At 44.2% G+C, this 15718-nt stretch overlaps 1 protein-coding gene across 1 annotated transcript in view; it reads left to right on the top strand.

Moving 5' to 3' along the window:
- zgc:153039 (uncharacterized protein LOC767698 homolog) overlaps positions 1-15718 on the top strand; it is a 120368-nt gene that overhangs the window by 62839 nt on the left and 41811 nt on the right. Inside the window, exon 9 of the mRNA XM_038817199.1 lies at positions 8015-8139. Within this exon, the coding sequence (XP_038673127.1) occupies positions 8015-8139 (125 nt within the window). The remainder of the gene's footprint in view (positions 1-8014; positions 8140-15718) is intronic.

Genomic DNA, 15718 nt, shown 5'->3' with positions numbered 1-15718 from the left:
GTAATATTAATTTGTCTCTATTTTGACACCTCCATGCAGTCCTCCTGGTTTAACTGCATCATGGCCAGGCAATTATGTCCTTTTTCAAAAATAGCCTCAACTGCTCAGTCTGCAATAATTATTTGTAGAAATTCTTTAACTATGCTAACAGAGGCATCTTGATATCTGGCCAGTGTTGCAGTTTAATAGATAATTATTTTGCTTTAGCATATCCGGCACCCTGCAGATCAAAGATCTGTTTAGCATCAGATTTTTTTTTTTGCTTTATTTTTAAGTTTGAAAAGATCATCAATGCTCGAGGGGTCAGTGTAACCTTTAGTAAAATTGCTTTTCGTTGAATGGCAACCAATTTTCAGGTTCGAATTCATTAATTTTATTCTGTTCTCATTGGAGTTATCATTTTACTGTGTTACAATCCAGTTAGGGACTGTTGGCATTTAAATAGAAATCCAAACACCTTGTTTTGTTGTTTTCACTCATGGAACTACACCTCCAGGGTCCCAGGTTCGATTCCCGCTTGGGTCACTGTCTATGCGGAGTCTGCACATTCTCTCCGTGTCTGCGTGGGCTTTCTCCAGGTTTCCTACCACAAGCCCCGAAAGACGTGCTGTTAGGTAAATTGGACATTCTGAATTCTCCCTCTGTGTACCCAAACAGGCACCGGAGTGTGGCGACGAGGGGATTTTCACAGTAACCTCATTGAAGCGTTAATGTAAGCCTAGTTGTGACAATAATAAAGATTATTATTATTACAAGCTTTCACTCTTTTTAAACTGAACAAACCTTGATTGCATATAAAATTTCTTTGCCCCCCCCCCTCAAGCCTGCTCTACCAGTCAATTAGATCATGGCTGGTCTACCTCAGTACCATTTTCCTGCATTATTCCCATATCCCTGGATATCTTTACTATCTAGAGCTCTATTGATCGCTTACTCCATATATGCAATACTACATTGTGGCCTTTCGAAATCAATGATTACTCTTTGTAGGATTTTAGGTTTGCAAGGTATAAAACCCTTCTAATTAAAATCTCTCAATTCTGAATTCTTAATTTCTGGCACTAGGGTCCTCACTTGAATAACTGGTATTTATGAATCATGTAGAATTTATTAAGCAAGATTTACATATACTTAACAGGAAACAGTCAAGATATCATGGAAGCCCCGTATTCCTCAAGTTCCCAAAATTCCTCGCATACATCCACCAACGGTGACGTTGTTCCAATTCTCTAACTTTTATCCTCACTTCTCATTATTCCAGAGTCCTTTATTTGGAAATAGCCCAAACTCATCTCTTCCATTGGCTTTGGATGCAAGTTATCACATGTCACCCCACACCACCCCACCTCTGCAACTAGAGTCATATCGACTAAAAACACCCTTTTTCCCCTGGGATACCAGAATTTACATTCCATTGCAAACAACCAATACATTTCATTTAGATACTGAACAGTTGAAAACAATATCAAGATATTTTAACCCAAGGCCCAGTAGTTATTAAAACCATTAAGAATAAATGTTAACAACACTTTCTACTGAAATGTCACAACAGAAAGAAAAGTTTTCCTCCTAATGCAAATGTTCTGCCCTACAAATCTAGTGAATCAATCGAATCAAGGTATGGCTTTTGTGTGAGGATAAAAGTGTCATCCTAAGTTCACACATCTTTCTAAGTATTTCTTCAAAGTGATAAGAACATTGTTAATTACAAAGTAGAGCTGCTGAATCCAGACTCTCAAGTAACTGAAAAGTTGTAAAACATGAAGTATAGGTTCTCGCAAGCAACAGCTGTCACTTTGTAAAGTGAGTATTCCAACTACCTCTACTACCCATTGTCTCGCTAACAGAAATTAAAACTGAATTATTTAATTTTAAAAGTGGTTAAAGAATAAAATCCACAGACCTCCAAAATGAGTAATATTATCAAAATCTTAGGGGGTGGCACGCTGGCGCAGTGGTTAGCACTGCTGCCTCACGGCGCTGAGGAACCCGGGTTCAATCCCGGCCCCGGGTCACTGTCCGTGTGGAGTTTTCGCTGCGTCTCCCTGCATCTACGCAGGTCTCGCCCACACAACCCAAAGGTGGGCAGGGTAGGTGGATTGGCCATGCTAAATTGCCCTTTAATTGTAAAAAAAATAATTGGGTACTCTAAATTTATACAAAAATATAATATCATCAAAATCTTATGTTTTGCACTAAGCCATGTGGCCCACTGTAGATTCTCGCACAATCTTCAAACTAGGCAATTTTCCAACTTCTGTTCTCTGTCAAAATCCGATCTAAGCTTAAGCCTCACCTGCCTTCCAATATTTTACTCTGTTACAGTAAAGGTCTATCGTACTCTCATTTCCTTCTGTGAGCTGCAAATTGCAAACACCAATTCCAAGCTGCAATTAAAAATTCTTTCACGTAAAAGCCAAGATAAATTAAAAGTAGAGAACCTTTGTGTGCTCCGCCCTTCTCCACGGTAATGTAGCCTGCTCTGGGCTGTCCTCAAACCGACACAAGTTAATGATCGCTCGTTTACAGTTTTGTTTTTGATCTGATTTAAGTGAATTAAATTTACAACCTTTCAGAGTTCACTGACTGCATTTAAACTAATTTACCTGGAGATTTCAAAACAAAAATTTCTCTCTGGACTGCTTTTATTCTTGCATGCGGTGCAGACATTTATCGGAATATTCTGGCCGTTCATGCCAGCGGAATCGCTGGATAGGCCAACGTTCATTTGCCATCCCTAAATGTCCTTAAGAAGGTGGTAGTGAGCTTCCTTCTTGCAATGCTGTAGTCCATGTAGAGTAGGTACATGCACAGTGCAGATAGGGAGAGAATTCCTGGGTTTTGACCCAGCGACAGTGAAAGAACAGCGATATATTTCCAAGTGAGAATGGTGAGTGACTTGGAGGGGTACTTCCAGGGAAACATGTTCCCATGTTTCTGTTGCCCTTGTGTGTCTAGATGGTAGTGTTTGTGGGCTTGGAAGGTACTACCCAGGGAGCATCGGTGAGTTCCTGCAGTGTATCTTGTAGATGGTACACACTGCTGCTACTGTGCATTTGTGGTGGAAGGAGTGGATGTTTGTGGAAGTGGGCTGCATTGTCCTGGATGGTGTCGATTATTGTTAGAGCTGCACCCATTCAGACAAGTGGAGGGTATTCCATCACAGTTCTGACTGGTGCCTTGAAGAATATATACAGGCTTTCAGGGGTCAGGAAGTGAGTTACTCACCGTAGGATTCCTGGTCTCTGATCTGACATGCTCTTAGCCACAGTATTTATATGACTAGTCCAGTGAATTTCTGGTCAATGGTAACTCCCAGGATGTTGATAGTGGGAGAATTTGTGATAGCAATACCATTGACTGTCAGGGGACTATGTTTAGATTCACTCTCCTTGGAGATGGTCATTGCCTGGCACTTGTTGTGTGATGGGAATGTAACTTGCTGCTTGTCAACCCAAGCCTGGATATTGTCCACGTCTTGTTGCATTTGGACACGGACTGCTATATTGTCTGAGGAGTCGCAAATGGTGCTGAACATTGTGCAGTCATCAGCGAACATCCCCAATTCTGACCTTATGATGGAACTCGTGTACCAGGACACAAAGAACCCTCTGTACCACCGAGTCCTGCAATCTTGCTCCGTTTCAATGGTATACTGCTTTTACATTCTTTTCCCTTCTCATTTTCTTGAATTATCTGCGGTGTTTGACATGATCAACTACACCATTTTCATTTAATGCCTCTCCTCTGATGTCCAGTTCATCCTAGTGATGACATCCCCTCACGGCCTTGCTTCTCTCAAACATAAAATAATGTTAGAAACATTTTAAAAAGGTTTTTGAAGTGATTTATCTAATGTCATTGTGCATTGTAGTTTTATAAGAAACATTGACAGCTAATTTTGCCTTTTCTGAGTACGATATGGTCGGGATTTATAATAACAGTATCAAACATTACCCAGTCTCATCCTGGCTCTTTGTAATAACAGCATTCAGGATATTGTTTGGAAAAGAGAAATCTGTAATCAAATTTCCCAGTGTTATTGAAGACAGTGCAAAAAGTAAGCAACAGCAATTCACAATGATTGAATGTAGCCTCTCTGGCCTATTTCATGTGGATATGACTTAGTGCCTAACAACTCTTCCATAAACAGACTGTGACAATGTTGAGATTAGAAAAGGCAAAAAGAATCAGCTGAGTTCGCCATTAAATGTCACAAGGGAATTCAGACATTATCGGAGGAGGGGCAGTGGGATTTAAAATTATGTAATCGCAATAGGGGTGAACACTCTACCTTAATGAAATCCACTTTAACCCCTACATTCAACAAATCACCAGCAAAGATCTGGGAGGACATCATCAACGCAATTAGAAAAATATTGAATAAAATCAACAGCAGATGAGAAAAAGGAATAAAATCTCCACTTCTCAGTCGCGTTTTTAACCCGCAGTATTTTCCAGATTGAGGTACTCTGTTTGAAATTAAGTTTATGGAGACACTAACACATTCTATTCAGTAATGGCCAAAACCTACAATCAGATTGAAGGCAATTGGAAATCCTTTCAGATATAATACACACTGGTCCCTCAGGACCAGTGAAGAGTACCAGGTACTGGGCATTTAACATATTTATGGATAGATGTGTATGTGCTGGTACTAAGCAATCTATAGTGATCCTGTATGAGATATTCACATCATTAAAGTCTTATAATTCCTTTTCCAAACAAACGAAAGACAAAAGGTACTCCTTATATGCCTTTAAAAAGAGAATCATGATTATTTGCTGCAGAATATTCTTTTATTTAGATTTTTTCCATTCCCTCAGTGCGGCAGTATAACCTCCCACTTGATCGTTTTTCCAGCTTCAGACGATTGAGCAGACAGTACGAGCTTCCAATCTGATACAAAACTAGTGCCACTTCACAACGTGCATCAATCAGTACCTGGAACTGCTTCTCACTGAAGTTTCCCAGCTTTTTGATGGAAGATTTGTATTCCTAACAACCACTGTTCAAGTTGCATTCATCCCATTGCACTTGATAGTTTATGGAAAAATAAACATACAACCGATAGATTCCGTGGAGGACACTCATTTTACCCAACATTCTGGCATCTCTGGATTAACAACGAAGCTATCTGTGAGCAAAGCCACTCTGGGTTAGAGAGGGAAGCTTTGTGATCCAAGTAGTTGTCATGAGTGTTACGGGCAGAATTTGTGTGGTCCCTTCCAGTCAGTCATTAGGGTATTTGTGTGCAAGGCATCACCTTGCTATTGAGTGATTTCTCCTAATGTAAAATTAAATTCCAGCAGCAGGCTTTTTGGTGAATTTAAACATAAATAACCTTCTTTATTATTACACACTTCCAGATGTTTAAAATGCAACAGGTGGGATTTTCAGCCCCGTCGTGTTTTGCAGCAATGGAGGTGACCTGCCATTGGCAGGTTGTAGAATCTGTTAGTAGCGTCACTGTCAACGGGTTTTCCTGTTGTTCGCACCCTTCCTTGCTGGGGAACTCATAGCGGGGTGGTGGAGGAGAGAGGACGCCACACCACTGTTGTTAGGGCCAGCATTTCTCCGCCAATGGGAATAGCCGGACAATTTTGGCCAATGTTTCAATCGCAAGTCTCACTCACTATCACATACACAGTTTAGATACAGATAGAATCATAGGGCGCGATTCTCCGCCCCCCCCCCATGCCAGGTGGGAGAATAGCGGGAGAGCCTCCCGACATTTTTCACCCCCCCCATCTCTCTGGTTCCCCTCTATTGTTCCCTGTTTCCTCACTCCCTCCCAAACCCCCCCCCCCCGGCCTCTTCCCTCACCCATTCTCCTGTGCCTTTCTCTCCTCTTGGGTGCAGCTGTGTCCCTCCTTCCCCCCCCCCCCCCCCCCCCCCCCCCCCCGCCCTCATGCTTTGGCTACTTTCCCTGATTCCTGGCTATTCGTCTGCTTGTTCGTTGGCCACATACAGGACCCGGAACAATTGGGTGAATGGCTCCCACCTTCTGTTGAAGCCATTGACTGACCTTCGGATGGCCAATTTGATTTTCTCCATTTGGCCAGATTCCGAGAGGTCGAACAGCCAGTCTGCAGCTTGGGGTGCTGCTGCTGACCGCCAGCCAAACAGGATACTAAAGTGGGCAATCAGGGAGGCAAAGGCAAGGGTGTACGCCCTCCTACCCAGGAATAGGTCTGGCTGGTCTGATACCCCGAAGACCGCCACTTTCGGGCATGGCTCCACCCTCATCCCCACCACTTTTGACACTGCCTCGAAGAAGGCTGACCAATACCCCGCAAGTCTGGGGCAAGACCATAACATGTGGGCGTGGTTGGCCGGGCCTCCTTGGCACCGTTCACATCTATCCTCCACCTCCGGGAAGAACCTCCTCATACGGGTTCTTGTTAAGTGGGCTCTATGTATCACTTTTAGTTGCGTCAGGCTGAGCCTTGTGCACGTGGAGGTGGAGTTGACCGTACGCAGTGCTTCGCTCCAGAGTCCCCACCCTATTTCAATCCCCAGGTCTTCCTCTCCTTTCTTTTTTGTTGCGTCCAGTCCGGTGTCGGCCCTTTCTACTAGTCACTCATACATGTCGCCACAGTTCCCTTTATCTAGGATGCTTGCGTCAAGTAACTCTTCCAGTAATGTCTGTCGTAGCGGTTGTGGTTATGTCCTTGTCTCCTTTCGTAGGACGTTTTTGAGTTACAGGTACCTTAGCTCGTTTCCCCCTGGCTAGCTGGAATTTCTCTGTCAGTTTGTCCAGTGTTGCGATCCTGCCGTCAGTGTATAGGTCCCTGACTGTCAGTGCCCCTCCGTCCTGTCGGCACTTTTTAAAGGTGGCGTCAGTCAGCGCTGGTGTGAACCTATGGTTGTTGCAGATGGGAGCCTTTGTCCGACATCTTGGTCAGGCCAAATTGCTGCCGTAGTTGGTTCCAGGACTGGAGGGTGGCTATCACCACCGGGCTGCTGGAGTGTTTTTTGGGTGGGGATGGGAGTGCTGCCGTGGCGAGGGCCCGGAGGGAGGTGTATTAACAGTTCTGATTGCCCCATTATGGGAGCAATAAAAATCAAAGGGAAAGTAGTAATACAATTACACAAAGATATTATCAGGGATGAGGAGCTTACAGTTATAAGAAGCAATTTGAAAGGTTGAGGCTGTTTTCACTAGAAAGCCTGGGAGTAACCTGATTGAAACTTTCAACATAATAAACGACAATGGGTTTGATAGTAATCGAACGTTTGCACTAATCCGTGAAGGTGTGCACACATTTAAGATGATCAAAAGTAGGATTGAAGGGAATGTTTGAAAAATGTTTTTAAATAAAGGATGATTAGAATGTGGAGACATGTGCTACAAAAAATTGTTAATGCAAAGCCAACAAATTATTTTTAAGGTAATTCAACAGGGTATTGGGAAAGAGTAATATTTAAGAAGAAAGCAGTGTGGCATCAGATCAGTATTTCATGGGGAAGAACACTGGAACCGAATTGATGGGCAGGACTTAGTTCTTAGATGTAATCCAATAACGACGATGTTGCTATTTATTACTGAAGATTGTGTCATTTATTGCATGCTGAAAGCCAGCGGTTTTAACGTTTTAATTTCAAAAGTCAACGGTTTACATTTTCTATGAATGTAGCATGAACACTGGCACATCTTGACATCCCAGTTGCGTAAAATGATGTATTTATATAATATACAATGACTTATAACCGAACTCCTTCACTCGTGTTAGCTCCTGATATCCTCCAGCAGATGGTGCGTAATTAAGATTACAGCAACTGTTTATTTTATTACACCCTTGATCTGCATTCAACTCAGAAGGAAATGTTGACCTTTTGAAGTATCTTTAACAATGCCAGCAGGCAAATGGGTACAGCAGTGTTAGAGGGGGGAAAGCATTAGCAACTATTTTCCTCTGATATTTATTTGGACCATTATTGTCGAGGAAATTGAGTGCATGCTTGTTAACTTTATGGTTTTGAAATATATATATTTTTTTTGCTTTTGCAGCTTGTGTTGTTTACTGGCAAGTTGAATACCATTGCCGGGATAGTGACCGTCTTTTTTCTTTTGGTCTATGCTGCTGTGGATCTAGCCTGTCTGGCATTGGAGTGGGCCTCCGCACCAAATTTCAGGTACGAGAGATTTCGGAAGTTTGTACATATTGCACAGGAATTGAATATTTCCAAATCCTTGAGCTGCTTGAATTTCTATGCCTGGTAAAAGAAACTGATATCTGGAGTATTTACGGTTCCTAATTAAAACTAATGTAGGGGAAATAATACAGCAAGTATGTAACTTATGACTATCTGATGGGTAAAGGCTTAAGGCTCACTCTATTAAAATGATTGAGTCTGGATGGATCTGTCTTACTAAAGCACAATTATGATTTAAACAATGAGTTCCCACATATCCTTCAACTGACCACCATAATATCAAAATTTTAACTTGTTATATGTTCAGGTTTCAGTTGTTATTTATTTTGGAAAGATTTAAGGATAATGTGATGGCCATAGATCTTGTCACACATCATATACTACAAAGTGCTTTATCAATCAAAATCCAGTAATATTATGCAGATTTTGTTCTTCCCTTCAAACGATTCCTGGGTACGTTTTGCAGCTGTTGCTCAGTTCCTGCTTCGAATAATATATGTAAGTGGCTAATGGATTTCCTGATCACCAGGTGGAGATCATCTGACCAGCTGCCTTTGGTGCTTCCATACACCCTGTAAATTGCAAAGCGAGCAGGCCCTTTCACATACATTCCTCATTTCCGACCACCAATCTTTCTAGTTTCTCTCCCATCTCCTCCTATACCTTCATCTTTACATCCTGCTCCCTTAATCTCATTCCCACAAAATTACTTAACCTGCCCCACTGTCTTTCTAAACGGCAGTCATCGTACAACACAAATAAAAGCTGCCACTTCCCGTCCGAAATGTGACCGAAGAGTGTGGCGCAACCGGGAGCCACTGTTCAATTTATACAGCACAGAAAATAAATAATGTGAGATTTTGATCTGTGATATTGCTACAGTAGAATCCCTACAATGCAGGCGGAGACCATTCAGACCATCAAGTCTGCATCGGCCCCCTGAAAGAGCACCCTACCTAGGTCCACTCTATCCCCATAATCCCGTAACTCCACCTAACCTGCGCATCTTTTGGACTGTGGGAGGAAACCGGAGCACTCGGAGGAAACCCACGCAGACATGGGGAGAAAGTGCAAAGTCAATACAGTAACCCAAGACCAGAATTGAACCCAGGTTCCTGGCGCAGTGAGGCAGCAGTGCTAACTACTGTGCTGCCCTGTAAGTAGGACAGATGCCAGATTGGGAGGTTTGTAATAAAAATTGAAGAGAATGAAGGTTCGTTTAACAGTGCATCTTGTTGATGGTACACACGGCTGCTACTGTGCATCACTGGTGGAGGGAGCATATGTCTGTGGATGGGGTGCCAATCAAGCAGGCTGCTTTGGCCTGAATGCTGTCAAGCTTCTTGAGTGTTGTTAGGACTGCATCCAGGCAAGTGGAGAGTATTCCATTGCTCTTCTGACTGGTACCTTGCAGATGTGGGACAGGCTTTGGGGAATTAGTAGGTGCGTTACATGCTGCAGAATTCCTAGCCGTTGACCTTTTGTAGCCTCAGTATTTACATGGCAAGTCAAGTTCAGTTTCTGATTAATGGTAACCCCCAGGATGTTGATAGTGGGAGAATTAGTAATGGTAATACCATTATATGTCAAAAGGAGATGGTTACATTCTTTCATGCTGACGATGGTCATTGCCTGGCAGTTGTGCCTCTTGAATGTTGCTTGCAGTGCCAGCCCAATCCTGGATATCGTCGAGGTCTTTCTGCATTTGGACATGAACTGTTTCGGTATCTGAGGAATTGCAAATGGTGTTGAATGTTGTGCAATCGTCAACAAACATCCCCTCTTCTGGTCTTATGCTGGAAAGAAGGCCATAGATGAAGCTGCTGAAGATGGTTTGGCCCAGGACACTATCCTTAGGAAGTCCTGCAGTGATGTCCTAGAGAAGAGATGATTGACCACCAAGAAACATTTCTCCTTTGTGCTAGGCATAATTCCATCCCTGATTCCCATTGACTCCAGTTTTGCAAGGGCTTGTTGATGCCAAACTTAGTCAAATGCTGCCTTGATGTCAAAGGCAGTCACTCTCCCCTAACCTCTCGAGTTGAGCTCTTTAGACCATGTTTGAACTAAAGCTGTAATGAGGTCAAGAGCTGAATGTCCTTGGCAGAATCTTAAGTGTCAGTGAACAGGTTATTGCTAAGCAAGTGCTGCTTGATAGCACTGTTGTGACCCCTTTCCATCACTTTACTGATGACATAGAGAGTGGACTGATGGGCCGATAATAGGCTGGTTTTCTTGCTTTTTGTGTACAGGACATAATTGGGCAATTTTGCACATTGCTGGGTAGATGTCTGTGTTCACAACTGGATGTGAGAGCACAGCAGAGCTTTGATCTGATCTGTTGTGGGATCGCTTAGCTCTGTCTATTACTTGCTGCTTATGCTGTTTGACACAGAACATCATGTGTTGTAACTTCACCAGGTTGACACCTCGTTTTTAACTATGCCTGTTGTTGCTCCAGGCATGCTCTCCTCCACTCTTCATTGAACCAGGATTGATCCCTTTGCTTGGTGTTAATGGTAGAGTGGAGTATATGCTGGGGCATGAGGTCACAGATTGAGTTGACTACAGTTTTGCTGTTGCGGATGGCCCACACTGCCTTACTGTTGCCCAGTTTTTGAGTTGCTATATCTGTTCGAAATTTATCCCATTTCGCGTTGTGCTTGTGCCACACAACATGATAGCGGGTATCCTCAATGTGAAGGTGGGACTGGATTGAACACTCCTCTTTTGGGTTTAAATGTGAGATGGGGAGGGAATGGAATTTAAAATCCAGTGCATGGCATTTAGCTGCACGGGCTGGTGACGGACAAGTCTGGGCGGGGGAGGAAACTGCCCATCGAAGGCAGACATCCCCACTCCCCCTTACCTTCACCCAAGCCACAGTCCCTCAGACCCGGTTTCATCTCCTTCATCAGGGCCGGCCAGCCTGACTCCAGTGAAGCGTCTGATTCCAGCGACGATTTCCATTGCGAACTGCCTGTAGTCCCAGCAGTAGCCACCATTCCCGTCTGGCACTGTGGGACTATACAGCTGCCTACCATCCAATTGATTTACCGGCCTCTGAGGCAGGACTACATGTTCCTGTGGGTGGATTCCATGCTAACCTTTTGGGCAGGGGTGGGGGGGCGGAGAGAGAGAGAGAGAGAGAGAACAACTGCGCTCCATAAAATCTAGTCCCAGGTCTTCAAAGCAAAAAGATTTTGGATGAGGCAGAGATGGACAGAGGAGAGCAGCTTAAGCTTTGTTAGTCTTGAAGGGAGAAAAAATGGTTTTGATAGTGAGGGATAGTGTTTCACAAGATCTCTTGCTGAAAATTGTGAGAGGGTCAAAGTGGGTCGTCTCGCCTGGAGTGGGAGAGATTCAAAGATACAGGAGCTGGGTTTTTTGAGAATGAGAAAGGGGCATAATTTGGTGAAGCACAGATGGAGGAGCTGGGATTTTGGGAGAATGAGGTGATGGGGATTAGTCAGTGATCCCAGCCACAATGCAGATACCGTGACTCAAATTTTGGGAACAGAAACATCCCTGAGGTTCATATTCCCGGGAGGGAAATCGGAGAGCCATGCCCTCCGAAATGGTCCAGCAAGCCACTCAGTGCAAGGCTAGTTAGGGATGGGCAGCAAAGTCTCCATCACATGAAAGAAAAAATGGCAGTTGTGGGATTAAGCTATTGTTCTATTAAAACTGTTTTTGCATTCTCTTGCTTTTTGTGCCTCCTGCTGATTATTTCCATCTCCTTCTGTTTTGGACTTTCAAATCGTTCCCAACTTTGAAACACGGCAAAATCCAATATCAGCACATCCTCCCTGCATATACACAGTTTAATTTTTTAAGAAATCCATATTTTTCTGCTTTGATCCTCTTCTTTTGTTTCCCAACTGTGTTGCTTGTGGCTTGAATATCAAGTGCGGGATTTGTTCTGCAATTTTTAAAATGTTACATTTTAGGTTTTTTTTCAATCATTGCCATATTTCAAATTTTATGATACCTTTATACCCCCTGCTCTGCCTCCCCCTCATACCACTTGTGCACGCACATGCGCACACACACACGTGGACACACAGGGCGCAATCGAACGGCCACGCAGTGCCCTAAAAGCAGCTCAGTGCAGCGTGGCGGCTAGAAGCTGGGAGACCCCGCTCCTGAAATCTACCCGGCTCAAAGCGGCACACGAGAAATAGCGCGATCGCACGAGATGTTGGGATTTGAATCCTGCCCATTGTGGCATAGAACATAGAACAGTACAGCACAGAACAGGCCCTTCGGCCCTCGAAGTTGTGCCGAACATTGTCCGAAACCAAGATCAAGCTATCCCACTCCCTGTCATTCTGGTGTGCTCCATGTGCCTATCCAATAACCGCTTGAAAGTTCCTAAAATGTCCGACTCCATTATCACAGCATGCAGTCCATGCCACACCCTAACCACTCTCTGAGAAAGAACCTACCTCGGATATCCCTCCTACATCTCCCACCCTGAATCTTATAGTTATGCCCCCTTGTAACAGCTACATCCACCCGAGGAAATAGTCTCTGAACGTCCACTCTATCTATCCCCCTCATCATCATTTAAACCTCTATTAAGTCGCCTCTCGTCCTCCTCAGCTGCAAACAGAAAAGCCCGAGCTCCCTCAACCTTTCCTCCTAAGACCTATCCTGCAAACCAGGCAGCATCCTGGTAAATCTCCTTTGCACCCTTTCCAATGCTTCCACATCCTTCCTATAATGAGGTGACCAGAACTGCTCACAATACTCCAAATATGGTCTCACCAGGGTTATGTATAGTTACAGCGGCTCTTAAACTGAAGCCCCCTGTTAATAAACACTAACACTATATGCCTTCTTCACGGCTCTATCCACTTGAGTGGCAACCTTCAGAGATCTGTGGACATGAACCCCAAGATCTCTCTGTTCTTCCACATTCCTCAGAACCCTGCCGTTGACCCTGTAATCCACATTCAATTAATCCAAAATGAATCACCTCGCACTTATCAGGTTTAAACTCCATCAGCCATTTTTCGGCCCAGCTCTGCATCCTATCAATGTCTCTTTGCAGCCTACAACAGCCCTCCAACTCATCCACTACTCTACCAATCTTGGTGTCATCAGCATATTTACTGACCCATCTTTCAGCCCCCTCCTCCAAGTCATTGATAAAAATCACAAATAGCAGAGGACCCAGCACTGATCCCTGTGGTACACCGCTGGTAACTGGTCTCCAGTCTGAAAATTTTCCATCCACCACCACCCTCTGTCTTCTATGTGATAGCCAGTTACTCATCCAATTGGCCAAATATCCCTCTATCCCACACCTCCTTACTTTCTTCATGAGCCAACCGACCATGGGGAACCTTATCAAACACCTTACTAAAATCCATTTATACAACATCAACTGCTCTACCTTCATCTACACACTTAGTTACCTCCTCAAATAATTCAATCAAATTTGTGAGGCAAGACACAAATCCCTTCACGAATCAGTGTTGACTATCCCGGATCAAGCTGCATCTTTCGAAATGGTCATAAATCCTATCCTTCAGGACCTTTTCCATTAACTTACCGACCACCGAAGTAAGACTAACTGGTCTATAATTACCAGGGTCATTCCTATTCCCTTTCTTGAACAGAGGAACAACATTCACCACTCTCCAGTCCTCTGGCACTATCCCTGTGGACAGTGAGGACCCAAAGATCAAAGCCAAAGGCTCTGCAATCTCATCCCTTGCCTCCCAAAGAATCCTTGGATATATCCCACCTGGCCTAGGGTTTTTGTCGACCCTCAGGTTTTTCAAAATTGGTAATACATCCTTCCTCAGCGGGCAGCACGGTGGCCTAGTGGTTAGCACAACCGCCTCACGGCGCTGAGGTCCCAGGTTCGATCCCGGCTCTGGGTCACTGTCCATGTGGAGTTTGCACATTCTCCCCGTGTCTGCGTGGGTTTCGCCCCCACAACCCAAAAATGTGCAGAGTAGGTGGATTGGCCACGCTAAATTGCCCCTTAATTGGAAAAAATAATTGGGTAATCTAAATTTTAAAAAAAAATACATCCTTCCTCAGAACATCTACCTCCTCCAGCCTACCCGCCTGTATCACACACTCATCCTCAAAAACGTGGCCCCTCTCCTTGGTGAACACTGAAGAAAAGTATTAATTCAACGTCTCTCATTTCTTCTGACTCCATGCACAAGTTCCCACTACTGTCCTTGACCAGCCCTACCCTCACCCTGATCATTCTTTTATATCTCACATAAGAGTAAAAAGCCTTGGGGTTTTCCTTTATCTGACCCACCAAGGACTTCTCATGCCCCTTCCCAGCTCTCCTAAGCCCTTTTTTTTTCTCATTCCTTGCTACCTTGTAACCCTCAATTGACCCAACTGAAACTTGTTTTCTCATTCTTACATAGTTTCCTTTTCCCTCTTGACAAGACATTCAACCTCTTGTGAACCATGGTTCCCTCACACGGCCATTTCCTCCCTGCCTGACAGGGACATACCTATCATGGACACGCAATATTTGTTCCTTGAACAAGCTCCACTTTTCATTTGTGCCTTTCCCTGACAGTTTCTGTTCCTATCTTATGCTCCCTAATTCTTGCCTAATCGCATCATAATTACCCCTCCCCCAATTATAAACCTTGCCCTGCCGTATGGCCCTATCCCTCTCCATTGCAATAGTGAAACTCACCGAATTGTGGTCACTATCTTCAAAGTGCTCTCCCACAGACAAATCTAACACTTGGCCCGGTTCATTACCCAGCACCAAATCCAATGTGGCCACCCCTCTTGTCGGCCTATCCACATATTGTATCAGGAAACCCTCCTGCACACACTGTACAAAAACTGCCCCATCCGAACTGTTTGACCGATAGAGGTTCCAAACAATATTTGGAAAGTTAAAGTCACCCATGACAACTACCCTGAGACCTCCACAACTATCCATAATCTGTTTTGCAATTTCTTCCTCCACATCTCTATTACTATTTGGGGGCCTATAGAAAACTCCTAACAATGTGACCGCTCCTTTCCTATTTTTAACTTCGGCCCATATTACCTCAGTAGGCAGATCACCTTCGAACTGCCTTTCTGCAGCCGTTAAACTATCCTTGATTAACAATGCTACTCCTCCACCTCTTTCACCACCTTCCCTACTCTTACTGAAACATCTATACCCTGGAACTTCCAACAACCATTCCTGTCCCTGTTCTAACCATGTCTCTGTAATGGCCACAACATCGTAGTCCCAAGTACCAATCCACGCTCCAAGTTCACCTATCTTATTCCGGATGTTCCTTGCATTGAAGTAGATACACTTCAACCCACCTTTCTGTCTGCCGGTACACTCCTGCAACCTTGATACCCTCCTCAGTACCTCACTACTCTCAACACTGGCTTCTGGACTACAGCTCGTTTTCCCAGCCCCTTGACAAATTAGTTTAACCCCCCCCCCCCCCCCCCCGAAGAACCGTAGCAAATTTCCCTCCCAGGATATTGGTGCCCCTCTGGTTCAGGTGCAAACCGTCCTGTCTGTACAGGTCCCACCTTCCCTAGAATGTGCTCC

Source organism: Scyliorhinus canicula, chromosome 13, assembly GCF_902713615.1.
Source record: "Scyliorhinus canicula chromosome 13, sScyCan1.1, whole genome shotgun sequence".
Taxonomy (NCBI): Eukaryota; Metazoa; Chordata; class Chondrichthyes; order Carcharhiniformes; family Scyliorhinidae; genus Scyliorhinus; species Scyliorhinus canicula.
Note: the sequence above shows the minus strand (reverse complement) of the source record. Positions and strands in the feature narration are given on the sequence as shown.